Genomic DNA, 14,230 nt, shown 5'->3' with positions numbered 1-14,230 from the left:
GGAATCCTATTTTATTTATTTATTAATTTATTTATTTTAAAAGATTTTATTCATTTATTTGACAGAGAGACAGCCAGCGAGAGAGGGAACGCAAGCAGGGGGAGTGGGAGAGGAAGAAGCAGGCTCCCAGTGGAGGAGCCTGATGTGGGGCTCGATCCCAGAACACCAGGATCACGTCCTGAGCCAAAGGCAGATGCTTAACGACTGTGCTACCCAGGCGCCCCTGGAATCCTATTTTAAAGCAAACCCATGGGACATAAATGATAGCAAGTAGAATTAAGTGAAGGAGAGTGGAGTAACTAAGATTGAGTGAGCTGTAGTTTTTAGTTTCATGTTAGGATTAAGAAGCTGCTGTTCAGTTCTCTTAATTCAATAAATGCTTATTTTCTTTAAAATGAATTTATTTTCAGACATTTGACATTCTTTTCTAGAGATGATGGAATTTATTATCACTTACAGTTGTAGGTTATCTCTAACTGTACTTTTAATTAATGACATCATAAAGCACTATAACTTTCAGATTTCATTCTCTGCTGATCCCATTTGTTGTTTATCAGTTATACTTAAATAATTACAACTGAACTTAATTACTAAAGTTATATTGTAACATAAACCGTTTCAAGTGTGTGTAATGTATTGGACAAAGTATTAAGTAGTGGAATATGTCTTTCCTATTGACATGTTAATGTCATTGTTTTTAGAATCTTCAGCTAGATGAGGAAACCCAGTATCAAACTGCTGTTGAAGAATCTTTTCAGGTAAACATCTGAAGGCTATAGACATCTCTGCATCTTTGTACCTGCAAGTGCCATCTTTAAGGGGAAAACTACATGAAGTCACCGTTTCAGTAACTTGATGTGTATATTAATAAAAGTAATTCAGTCTATTGATTTAGTTTTTTAATTAAAAAATAAAGGTGGGCCATCTAAAAACTTCATCTTCTTGATAAGTTAAAAAATGAAAGTTAGGACATTATCTTTAAAAATACTGAAAGGATTATATTCATTAATGAACAAAAGGGATTCCATGTTGTACTTATCTTTTTTTATATTACACAGTCTTGAATTTTTCCTTTTGTTGCTTTTGGAATTTGGTGCAGTTCCTCCCATTGATGTTCTTGTACACAGGTAACACGCAGTGGCACATTCTGAAAGGGGTGATTGATAGAAATCTACCAAATCTGAGCCAGTTACCAGAGTTGCAGAATGGAGACTTGAAGTGCTAAATGAAACAATCCAAAGGAAACTTTTTTAATACAGATTCTAGCTGAAGAATTCAACTATAAGAAAATTGTATTTATATAATGTTTAGTATTTTTGAAGACTAGTGAGATTTCTTTAATAATTATAACTCTTTAAAAAGTGAAAGTTCATTGTAAAGATATTTCCTTTTTGCCTTAGAAGGAAATACTAAGAGAAAAATTTATTTCTTAGGCAGGCGGTTTCAAATCCTGTTTGTTCGGCTGACTAATTTGTAAGCCTAGAGTTTGTTAAGCTGAATTGCAGCTCTTTGGCCTCAAAATTTTCAGTAGCCAGTATTTCTCTTTAGCTAAGATGAAACTTTTATTAGAAACTTCCAGTTGGTGTTATCGTATTCTATATGTTTATTTAAATGAGAGGTTTGGCTTCATCTCAGTTTAGAAATTCGTTCAAAGCTAAAGATGTATATGTATATATGCATACACTTTTGTATGTGTATATACACGCACATATGCATGCAATTTGTCAGGTTATATACAGAATTTCTATTAAGATTTTTTAAATGGACAAGCAATATGGGATTGAGTATCTGATTTGATTAAATTTTTATGTATCACCAAATTTTTAAAAAGTAACAGCCAAATGCTAAGTGGTCTAGTTGGCTACTATTACACCTTTAAAAGTTGAATTTACACACACACGTAGTTACCTTGTTTATATGGTGCTCATTTGTTATTCTCAAAGATAATGCATGACTATGAAGTAATGAGATGGATGCCACCAGCCACTGTTTCACTACTTTTTAGTCAAAACTGGGTTTATTCTTAGTATTTATTAATGAGAATCATAAAATAACTTGTATTAGAAGGCCTAAATCACAGAATAAAAGAGGAGTGTATTAGCTGACATTCCATACTAATATGCATTGTTTAAAACAGCTTTCTTTAAAATAACTAAAGAACATAAAAGAAAATCTCAGAAGTAGTTTGCTGCTAATATATACATATATTGTATGAAAGGGTATATTTTGGTTTTGTTAAAAACCCTTGTTGACTTTTCTACAGTGAACATTTTTTTAACTTGATTTAATAAAAACGTTAATTTTGGAAGTGGAGTTTTGTAAAAACCTTTTTCAGTCAAACAATAATGACTATGGTAGTAATAACAATCACCAAAAAAGCCATACATCTTGATGAACATATGCCTTTGTTCCGTCATTCGAAAGAGTGATGTTTACTATGTGCTTGAACATTTTCTCTGCAGTTACATGAGTGTAATTGTAAGAACAGCTATTTAATGAACTCTTTTTAAAAAGATTTTTGACCATAGGTTTTCCAATTTAAAGCAATAACTTTACTACTTTCTTTCAAAGTTAATACTTCCAGTATATCAAGTTTTAAACCATTCTGAGATTTGAGAACTTCTTTAAATGAAAACTGTAGTAGAGATCATCTTGATGAAATTGTGTTTTGAGGTTTGTGGATTAGTTAAATATCAATAATAGTCTTGTGTGTCTTTCCTATAAACTTTTCATAAGGAAAATATTGACTGTTTGCTGTTATGGGAACTCCTCAGTATGGAAATGTTTGTTTAAAATCTCACCTTTTGTCAATGGATTAAGAATAGGGACAGGCTTTACAGATTTACAGTTTAAATTCATGAGAAGGTCCTTATTTTTAATATGCTTATAGCTGAGTCAGAATAAAGGAGGGAAACTATTGATTGCTGATACCTAAATTTCACAGTACCACTTCTAAGAAAGCGATTTCCCTCGGCAAGTTACAGTTTATGTTGTTGAACAGAGTCTTATTTGAGATGTATTGCTTTATTTTTCAATTAAAAGTGGTTTTCTCCTACTTGTGTGTCTAATTAAAATTTTGTCTAGAGGCAAACATGATAGCATTTAATTCTCATAACTCACCCCGGAAGACATGTAGGAGATAACCCATTATTTTGCACTTGAAAAAGTGGATAGGAGAAGGCTACCACATGCTGATGCTATATGTTGGATTTAACTTTATAAACCTATTTTATCTTTCTTTCAAATGTTAATCAACTTATAAGGCTATTTTGTCAAGTGTTTATGCAGCAAGATTTTCAAGTCCTGTTAGCAACCAGGTAGAAAGCTAGTTAACAGGTTAATAAACACTTTTATATGGAGAAGTTACCCTTAAGTAAGGTATCAGGGTTGTAAGAACATACTGCCAAGTACAATATCATACACCTTTTGTGTTGCTTAATAAGTATTAATTATGACCTTCATTGAATCATAACTTTTATAGAAATCCGTTAGTGCTGCTACTCAAAAGAATAAATCTTTTGAGGAGGCAATGACGTTTTAGCCTTTGTGACCCAGAAAACATGTAAATACATGTAGTATAAAACTCATGATAGAAATATGAATAAAGTACTCGTTCCATGATACCACTTAGTGTCAATATAATTTTCTGATTATGCAATACAATTTTGAAAAACGTGGAATGAAAAGGAGCCTCAAAAAAAAATGGGTATTACAACCTGTATTTCCCCCTAATCTGACAGCAGCTTGTCCAGTCCTGGGGCTGAGAGAGGTGACAGTTGCCACACCCCCACTGCTGAAATGAGAAAGATAAATGTGTGTATTCCATTATGTACTTAACTGGCAAGCTTGCATTAAACTATACCATACAGTTTCCTGTGTTAATAGGAATTCTTGAGAGTATAATGGTGAAGGATATACCATTACAGAATTCAAGATGAGCCCGGCAGGGGAGTGAATGTGGATTAGACCTAATCAGATGAATTATATTCATTCTATGGAGAGGAAGAAGGAACACATGAAATGTGAATGAAAGAAATTTCCCACTTGTCAATGTGGCAAAATAATGCATAATGTGCACAAGGTGAACAATAGACTGAGTAATCAGACCTTAGATCAAGAAAAAACATTAGAATCCCATAAATCCCTTATTTCTACTTGCAGTCATAACTCATCACCACTGCAAACTTTTAATACCACAGGTTGTTTTGCCTGTTTTTATATTTTATAGAAAAGGAAGCACACAGTAAAAATCATATCTGGCTATTTTTGCTCAACATTGTTTTGAGGTTTTTAATTTAGTCAGCAGCTACCTACAGTAACTTGTCTTTTGTCCAGAACAGAAAAGCTAAACAGTAGCTTTTGTGAATTTGTGAATGTTAGATACATCGCAAGTGGTTCTTTTCATGTACGTTGGCACTCGCAGGTGCCGATCTAGGTAAAAACTGAAAATGGTCTGGCTCCCCCCCCCCCCCCCAATAACTGGGGAATAGCAGGTGAAGAGAGGAGCCAGTGGCCTTCCACAGCTCTTAACCTGATCTTTCTCCTAAGCTGCATGGTGGATGTTCTCTTTCCAGGGCATTTTGCAGACAGTGGCTCTTACTAAGGACGGACTCTATTTCCTGGGAATTGAGTAATGCACGGACAGAAACTGAAGGAGGGATACAGTGGATACAAAAGAAGGGATACTGAAAATGTTTAAGACAACCACGCCTAGTTTCTTGGGTTAGAATGGTTTTGAAGATTCTGCAGGTTGAACTTTACATGGTTTTGGACAAATTAGTCTCTCATCTCTGTGGGTTTTAAGGATTGTGCTAACACACAAAGGGCTTGTTATCTTTACTGTTCGTTAATACTGTTCAGATCTACCAATTATATCTGGCAGGTCTCTCAGTAAATCTTGCCAGGAAAGTCTGGAGTAATATTTTTTTTCTTTCAGAATATAGATCCTAAAGGGTTATTAGTTTTTGTTATCCTCAACTTTTGCAGGAAGATCTGACACATTGTGTTTGTTTCCAAGAAGTACAAATACTCGAGATAATGAGGTATTCTAAATAAAAATAATATATCTTTTAGAATAATCCTTACGAAGAATAATCAGCTGATAATCATACTAAGTAATCAAATGTATGGCCAGGATTTATTGATGAGAAATTTATTCAGCCTGCCCCCATTTTATTGAGATACAATTGACGTACTGAACCGTAGAAGGTTAAGGTGTATAGTGTAATGGCTGATTGACCACTATTGTGAAATGATTACCACAGTAAACACCTATGTATACATACAAAAAAGGATTTTTTCCCCTTGTGATGAGAACTCTTGTGATTTATTGCCTTAACTTTCAAAGATCATATAGCAGTGTGTATAGTCCTCATGTTCTGCATTATGACCCACTTTATTTTTTAACCATTCTTAGTTCTTAGCCAGTAATTACCAGGAGGAAACCACTGTCTAGAAGAAAACTTATTTTGCAATATTAACAAATCACTTGAATAGCTTCTATATCATTACCATTTGAATAGCTTATATATGTTTGTCTAGGTTATTCAGTAGTCTTAAAGGGCTTAAATAGTTTTTCTGAGCTTTTTGAAATATTCATGAGTGTTAAGAATATTACTTTATGCTAACTTGGTTTTTCTGTTTCTAAGTAGAATTGATGTATTGCACCTTAAAAGCATTTTTATGTTTATAAAGTAATTTTAGTTTGACTAGATGAATAGTTCTCAAACCTTCTTGGTTTTGAGTCCCTATGACACTCAAATTATTGGTGTAAAAAAAATATTCTGCCATAAATATCCTAAATATAAGAAAACAGTAATTTTCTAAACATTTACAATAGTTGGGCTGTATTAACAAAAATATTCATAGAAAATGCTCTTGTAGAACTGACACACTTCCCACCTATGGCTGGCTGTTCCTCCATCTAGAATTTAAGCAAGATGTTCCCTAACATAAATTTATCCCTTAAAAAAGAACCAAAAACCCCCCACAAAAACACCCTTCTAGCAAACATCTTACTAAGATAACATCCTTAAGCAACATTGTATTCAATTTCTTTTTAAAACTTTGTACTTAAAGTAGAAGTATTTTAATAATCCAAGCATGCTTCCATTCTCTGTTGTGGGAAGCTTCATTTTTTGTGTACTAGTTGGTACTTTTTGCAGTTTGGATACTTCCAAGAAGGTGCTTTAGGGATTCTGCAGAAAAAGATTTTATACCAGATAATTTCCCAAGAAAGATTTTTTTTTTTTTTTTTGCATCCGGCCTTTTGAAATTTAAGCTATGTCTTTAGTTGGCAAGCTGCAGAACCCCGGCAGTTTATGGGGAAGATTAAGCTGAACAGAGAGGATGGCTTAGCAAAAAGAAAACCATGATTAAGGCTGTGAAGTTAGTGCTGTGGAGCTGAGTGGAGCACTTTCTGAGCTCCTGAGATTTTCCAGAATGTTGGCATCCCATTTAAGGGATCTCCACAAAACAACTACATAATTCTACTTCTTAGTCTGATCAAAAATAACAAAACTGCCACCTCTGACTTTGTTTTTAATTGAGATAAAGTTGATAACATTAGTTTCAGGTGTGCAACATAGCGATTAAATATTTATATTGTGAAATGATCACCACAGTAAGTCTGGTTAACGTCCGTCACATAGGTGCAAATTTTTTTTCTTGTGATGAGAAAAACTTTTTAAGATTTACTTTTAGCAACTTTCATATATACAGTACAGTATTATTAACTATAGTCACCATATGGTACATTACCTCCCCATGACTTACTCATTTTATAACTGGAAGTTGGTACTGTTTGATCACCTTCACTCATTTTTGCCCATCTCCATCCTCTCCTGGCAACCACCAGAAGCGAAATCATACAGTATTTGTCTTTCTCTGACCTATTTCACTTAGCATAATGCCCTCAACTTCTATCTGTGTTGTTGCAAATGGCAAGATTTCCTTTTTTGTGGCTGAATAATTGTGCATGTGTGTGTATGTGTGTGTAGACACTTAAGTTGTTCCATGTCTTGGCTATTATAAATGCTGCAATGAACGTGGGAGTGTGGATATATCTTTGAGATCCTGATTTTATTTCCTTTGGATATATACCCAGAAATGGAATTGCTGGATCATATGACAGTTCAATTTTTACGTTTTTGAGAAAACTCCATAATGTTTTTCATAGTGGCTGTACCGATTTACATTCCCACTAACAGTGCACAAGAGCTCCCTTTTCTCCACATCCTCGCCAACACTTCTTTAATTTTTTTATAAGATTTTATTTATTAGAGAGAGAGCTCGAGAGGGGGGAGGGTCAGAGGGAGAAGCAGACTCCCTGCTGAGCAGGGAGCCTGATGGGCTGTTGGATCCCAGGACTCCAGGATCATGACCTGAGCTGAAGGCAGATGCTTAACCGACTGAGCCACGCAGGCGCCCCTATTATGTGCATTGTATTGGAAACCATATTTTCATCAAAATTATTCCAAGAGTATATGAGCATTGATAGCAATTTATACCAGTTATAACCTCTAAAATGTTTTTCATAATTTAGTACCTTCTGTTTATGACTAGTGAATTTTCTTTTTTGGTTTTGGCTCATTGTTGCTACATACATATTTCGAATTTTAATTTTGACATTCAACACATTAGCTATCACTCCAAGATTCACTTGCAAATTGGATAAACAAGGCCTCGACCTTATTGCACGTGACCGAACTAGCCCAGGAGCAAATCATGAAAGACTGCTTTAGTCAGGTTTCATCTATTAATAATTGAGTACAATTATCAAACCACTTATGAATGTGCTTAAATTCTAATCTCTAGCTCTTGCATATTGTTTACAGGACTAACAGTTCTTCATCTACTGGCCCATGAAATGTGTTAAAATATGAAATGTATTTCGTTTAATTTGACTTAGTGAATATAGAGCAGGTCCTTTAAGTACTATTTTCTTTTCTAATTGCTTACAAGCCAGCTACTCTAGAATTTTGTCAAGCAACTTAATTCTCTCTCTTTGGAAATTAGTTCTCTCAGGAATGCTTAAAGGGGACTACATGTGGCATGCTCTATGGTCTTCAGTCGTGTTAGGTGTATTATTTCAATAGAGCTGGAAGTTTTTGTTTCTTCCACTTGTTATTTAGGTCTTGAATGTTAGGGTGGACATTCTCATTCTGAAGAAATATTTCTTGCACAAAATTTGGGAACAGTTTGATCCAGATAGGGTTTCGTAGGTATGAGTGGTGCTTATTGAGGGCTTACGATATCAACACTTTTCAGTGCATACGTGTCTATTTAGAAGAGAAGATTCTATCTGCAGGCTTATTCCTTTCATATTCCTGACAAATGACCCTTCTGCTTATTATGTAATGTGGCCAAATAATGATTTAAGGAGGCAAGTTGATCTGAGGTTTGTAAAAGCTGTAATACAGCAAAAGTTACATTTATTTTATAGCAGTTTGAGTTGGGTTTAAGAAATCACACCATTTAATTCAGGCATGGAAGTGTACACATGAAATCAATGGAGTCTGTGTCTTTGTTATTCTAAACCTGGGACTTACTGGGGGCACTTGGCTGGCTCAGTGAGTGGAACATGTGACTATTGATCTGGGGGTCGTGAGTTCGAGCCCTCTGTTGGGCACAGAGATTACTTTTAAAAATAAAATAAAATAAACCTGGAAATTACTGGTTTACTTGTCTCTTGTCTTCATCGTTCAAGGATTATTTGTGGTAGTTCTATTGTAACATCACAAATTTAAAAGTGATTAGCGTCATAACCACCATAGATTGATATTCAGTTCACCTTGAGAATATGACAGGGCTGCCCACGCTGCCACCCCAACCCCCCCGGACTGTATGTCTTAGGTTATAAGACATACAGGAGCCAGGTCCAAAAATCAAAATCTTGGGTGAAGCCAGAGGTCAAATCATGGATGATGAGGTCAAAAGCACTGAGCCAAGAGGGAAGAGATAAACTCCAGTGAGCTGGTTGGGGGATGGAGATGCTTCTAGTCACTGAAGCAGACCCAGAGCAAGGAAAGAAGGAAAGCATGAGTATGCTGTGGTGTGAGGTTCAGGTAAACCTTAGCAGAAGGAGAGCCTCTCAGCTTAGGCACCCCTTTCATTCTTGTCGTGCTCCCTGGAGATCGGATGTGAAGCTGGAGGTAAGAATTCACATGAAGTAGCTATTTACTTGTACTCAGGTATCTTGAGCTTCCATTCTCTATTAACTTATGCTTATGATAAATATTTTCCTCAGTAAAAAAGACGGAAATCAGTTTTGCAGTCCGTTAAGCATCTGACTCTTGGTTTCAGCTCAGGCCCTGATCTCAGGGTCATAAGATTGAGCCCTCTGTCAGACTCCACGTGGAGTCTGCTTAAAACTCTCTGCCCGTTCCCCCAACTCATGTGCACGTGTGCTCTCTCTCAAATAAATAAATTGTAAAAAAAAAAAAAAATTACTGCACCAGACCAGACTGAAAATTTTGAGAGTGTGATTACGGTGCTCAGTTGGTATTGCCCCAACACCTAACATACAGTGGGCACTCAATATGTGTTGAACTGTTTTACGGCAGTAAGGAGAAATGGCATGGGCTCTCCCTTTGCTGAGGGACTAAGGCGTTGAGATGGATGGAGACTTTAAGAAATTGGATTCATTTTAGGTAACTATTAAGATGCATGATCAATAAAAATAACACAATATCCAGCTCTTCCCGTAAGTGGCCTGAGGTGATCTCAGAAAATGGCTTGCTATTCACTTGACCCAGAAAACCCTACGAAATCATGCAGGCAAGAGGTTCAAATCTTCATGGTCATTTTAAGAACACACATCTGCCCAGGCCATCAAGGATAGGCATATCTGAAAAGACACCAAGCACCTGAAGGATGTCGCTTCGCAGAAACAATGTGTGCCACACCGTCAGAATAGTGTGGAGTTGGTAGGTGTGCCTGGGCCAAAGAGTGTGGCTGGACACGTGGTCGGTGGCCCAGAAAGAGTGCTGAATTGTACTGCACATGCTTAGAAATGCAGAGAGTAATGGTGAACTCATGGGTTAGATTCTCTGGTCATTGAGCACATCCAGGAGAACAAATCCCCCAAGATATGTTGAATTTACAGGGCTTCTGGCTGGATTACCCCACACATTCGCTCTCCCTGCCACACTGAGATGCGCCTTACTGAAAAAGAGCAGATTGTTCCCAAACCAGAAGAGGAGGTTGCACAGAAGAAAAAGGTATCCCCAAAACCTACGGCCTGGGAATAAGTTTTGCATAAAATAAATGCAAATAAAAAATTTAAAAAAAATCCAGAAAAACTATAGAAGGCATTTCATTAAGAGACTTGAGAAAGACCTGAAGGTCTAGAAAGGGAAAATAAGGAATAAATTATGTATTAGGAGACCCTAAAGAGGAGACTCATGAAAGAAAAATAGTTTAAAAATACCACCATTATAAGTGTTTATTAAACACTTATAATTCTAATGTACTTTGGGGCCCATTGTTTTGCTTGAGTTTCAAAATGATGGTGTAGATAGGGCAAATATCATTCCCATTTTACAGATGAGGAATCTGAGTCATGGTAGATGAGGTTGGGTGACAGTCCAGGGTTATATTCCAGCTTGACAGTAGTCCTAGCTCTTAATCCAATGCTCTTTCCAACACACTGGCTTGTCTACAAAGGATGAATCGCCCTTGAGTTTGTCTAGCAGAAGACACTGACCCATTTCCATTTATTCCATTTAGTCCATATTCCCTTTCTTCTACATGTCTGGGTCTCCCCTCCAAGGAGACCTGCTTCTGAATCCAGGTCTCTGGAGTTATCTATTAGCCACCACAGCCCTAAATGATATATTTTTACATACTGTCTCTGTAATTATCTCCCCGGACTGAGACTTGGTACTTTAAAACTTATTGTACTTATTTGCTTAGTGAATGATTTCTATTTAATGAGGGGTTAGTGTATGCCAGGACCTGTCCTGCACGCTGGCAGACAATCTGGAGCGGAAAGACACAGTCCTGCCCCTATGACATTGTAGAGCAGCGGGTGAGAGACAAACATTAAATATTGACACACACAAGTCCCACTTTGCAACAGTGATAAGTTAAAAGGCACACGATGCTATGAGAGCTCAAACTTGTAGGGTTTGATTCTGTGCCAGAGGTCCTAGAAAAAGATACCAGTTGAAATCAGTTCTGAGGGATGCCTGGGTGGCTCAGTTGGTTAAGCATCTGCCTTGGGCTCAGGTCATGATCTCAAGGTCTTGGGATCGAGCCCCATGTCGGGCTCCCTGCTCAGCGGGGAGTCTGCTTCTCCCTCTGCCTGCTGCTCCCCCTGCTTGTGCTCTCCTCTTGCTCTTGCTCTGACAAATAAAATCGTAAAAAAAGAAGAAAAAAGAAAGAAACCAGTCTGAAAAAGCAGGGATTAACTAGATAAAAACAGGGGTAAAGAACTACACTAGTTCTTCCAGTCTTTTCCATCATTGCAAACTCCTTTCAAACTTCAGAAAGTTCCTCAGACCTCCCCACATGACGAGTGGCAGGTTTTTATGATTGATGAAATATTCAGTGTGATTAATCCAACAATGACACTAAATGGATTTATAATGCATGAATCACTCAACACTTAAATTCATTTGAACCATATTTCTTATTTTCGTGGGATATTAATTACTGACTATACAGACCACACTTGCTACAATGTGACCCTCCTTATATACTCCAGGGCTTTCAGGGTTGGTGCCGGTGGGTTGTCCTTCCCTGAGCTAATTTGTGGGTATCTACTACTGGACGAAGACAGGGAGCGACCTTGCTCTTCTCTATTTTACAAACCTCCGCCGCTAGGTACCGAAGTGTATTTTCCAGTGACTTCTTGCAGACATCAGTCTCAGCCAGCCTATGGTCCTGTTTCGGGGGTGGGTGGTTGTTGCTTGAGACCCAGTAATTTTGAAATGGGAAAATTATATTAAGGAAAGAGAAAACAAGCCTTGGGGAAAGCAGTGGTTGGTCAAACTGGATGCATCTCAGGAATCTGCTACGGTTCAGCGTAAGACTTTGTTAGAAAAAAAGGTAGGAGGGGCAGTTCTCCTAAGAATGTTTAAACCAGCCTGTTAAAAAGGCAGATTCTGGAGTGCTCCTTGGGCTGCCGAAACTCTGGAAATGAAGCCCCAGAGCAGTGCTGCGGGGGCGCCTCGGCCCAGACGCTGCGCTCTTCCTTCCCTTGGCCTGGACTGTCTAACCTCTCCTCACCTTCTCGGCCTCCTGGCTTACCCTCAGCCTAGGTTCTTCTGCGAAGACATCACTGACCCCTTCAGAGAGAGTCCAGTGCTCTTTCCCAGCCCCCAGTGTAGGGGATCGCGCTCCAGTGACCGTCCCTCAGCCCCGCGTGTCTCTGCGCAAGGCTGGGAGCTCAAGGCAGCGGCTCAGAGGCGCTCAGCAAACACTGCGCACGGACTTTGTCTCTGCTCAGGGGATGCTGCTATTCTAAATAAAGATTACCCGGCAATTGGGGAAAGGAGAAAACTAGAGTTTTGTGTAGACTCCAAAGTCATGTGTGACCTTGCCGTGATTTTAAGCTCTTGGGACAGTTGTTATCCTGAAGGATATAAAGTATTGTAATACATGTTCATGATTCTGTGACAGGAACTGGCAGCTGTGGGGGAAGGAAGCACATATTCCTACTTTTTATCTGTCACGTAAGTAACACACTGCTCCTAAATGCCAGGTGCACTTCTCCGCAGGGATGAAAATGCAGAAGGTCCGAGGAATGGCATCGAATTCCGAGCGCAGGCGGAGGCCGGCTGACGCACATACACGGAACAGCCACCAGGTGGCAGCTTAGAACTAGGACATTCCAGAATGAACGTTTGCAGCCCCAACACCTGAACACTCCGGGATGGAGAATGGAACGGCGGGTCTAGTGGAGCAATTCAAAAGGAGAAGAGAGAAAGAGGTTGTAGTACTTACTGCGTACATCTTTATAATTTTGTTTCCCCTAGAATCAAAGCCGGGCACACGCGTACACACCCAGACACAGAAAGTCTCACAAATGCACGCTGAACCCGCCTCACTCTCCAGAAGCCCCGCAGTGAGTCGAGATGCTCCAGGCCCGACTTGGCTGTCTTCAGGCAGCCCTCACTTCCTCTGTCCCGTGGGCCACACGCTTTCATTACCTATTGAGGGACATCCTGAGGATAACTGTGCCTTTATTTGATTTTCACCGAACGTATTTACTTTTGAACTTAACCCTCTTACAATATGTTACTCTACCCTGCTTATGAAAATATGCTTTCATAAATGTGTACATAGATTATATGTAACTATATCTTGTGTGTTATAAAAATATGTAATATACAATGATAAATCAGGGAAACAGTGCTTTCCATCCTTCCTTGCATGCAGTAGGTGCTCAATGTATGTTTACTGAACTGAACTGAAGGGAAAGAGAGATAAAGCGTCCAGGAAACGGAAGGTGCAGACTTAGCAGCAGAGCAAAAATTCAACACAGAGTAGAGGTCATAGAGGGTCATAGTGTAGAGGTCATAGTGCAGAGGTCATAGTGCAGAACATCATACAACATTCAACACGCTGTAGCTAGGTACAAAGCAACAAGGGAAAAAGCGAATGCCCACTTCGTCGCCTCTTCTCAGAGCAAACCAATGACATCCTCGGGTCCAGGAGACTCAGGATCTGCTCCTCAGTTTTGATCCAAACTGACACCATGTCCACATGTCCTTCTAGTGATTTGAACACCAGTTCTTCTACGATGAATATGAAACTTTAGTGAAAATAAGAATAGCATGAAGCTGATTACTAGGAGGCAAAGTTTTGAGGGCAAACATGCAGTCTGAACTCCTATTTCCAGTACCGTGCACAGAACAGGTATTTATAAAGACTGATCACAAACCCAACCTGTCCAAAAAGAAGTTCAAAAGCTAATCACAGGGAACCACAGGAGTATAGGGACTGGAGTAATTAAAAGGAAATGTTATTTACAGTAAACCATTTGTATAATTTAAAACCACTTAAAACATAGCTTTTGTTAAGTATCTAACAAATCAAAATTATATTTTAGCACAATCACCTTTCCCCAGACACACACACTAGGCTAAAAACAATGCCTATAGATAGGGCAAAGGTTACTATATCTTCCTGCCTTCAAGGAACTTGTAGCTTGGTGGGGGAAGATGATGTGCCCATAAAAACATATTGAATGAAGAATGGCAAAAATAATGCTGTACAGTCCCAG

The 14,230-nt window shown here is 38.3% G+C and overlaps 1 protein-coding gene across 7 annotated transcripts in view; it reads left to right on the top strand.

Moving 5' to 3' along the window:
- Positions 1–12,743, top strand: part of RNF138 (ring finger protein 138) — a 44,748-nt gene extending 32,005 nt beyond the window's left edge. For 3 of the 7 annotated variants that reach the window (XM_026496154.4, XM_044382909.3, XM_057313157.1), the window contains one exon: positions 702–3,055. In XM_026496154.4, the coding sequence (XP_026351939.1) occupies positions 702–770 (69 nt within the window). In that variant the 3' untranslated portion in view covers positions 771–3,055. Of the gene's footprint in view, positions 1–701; positions 3,056–4,574; positions 8,671–12,722 lie in introns of those variants that run through there. The other 4 variants (XM_026496152.4, XM_057313156.1, XM_057313158.1 and 1 more) reach the window with 3 other exon arrangements.
- Positions 12,744–14,230: the final 1,487 nt, after the last annotated feature.

This window comes from Ursus arctos, unplaced genomic scaffold (genome assembly GCF_023065955.2).
Source record: "Ursus arctos isolate Adak ecotype North America unplaced genomic scaffold, UrsArc2.0 scaffold_17, whole genome shotgun sequence".
Taxonomy (NCBI): domain Eukaryota; kingdom Metazoa; phylum Chordata; class Mammalia; order Carnivora; family Ursidae; genus Ursus; species Ursus arctos.
This window is presented reverse-complemented; position numbering and strand designations above follow the sequence as displayed.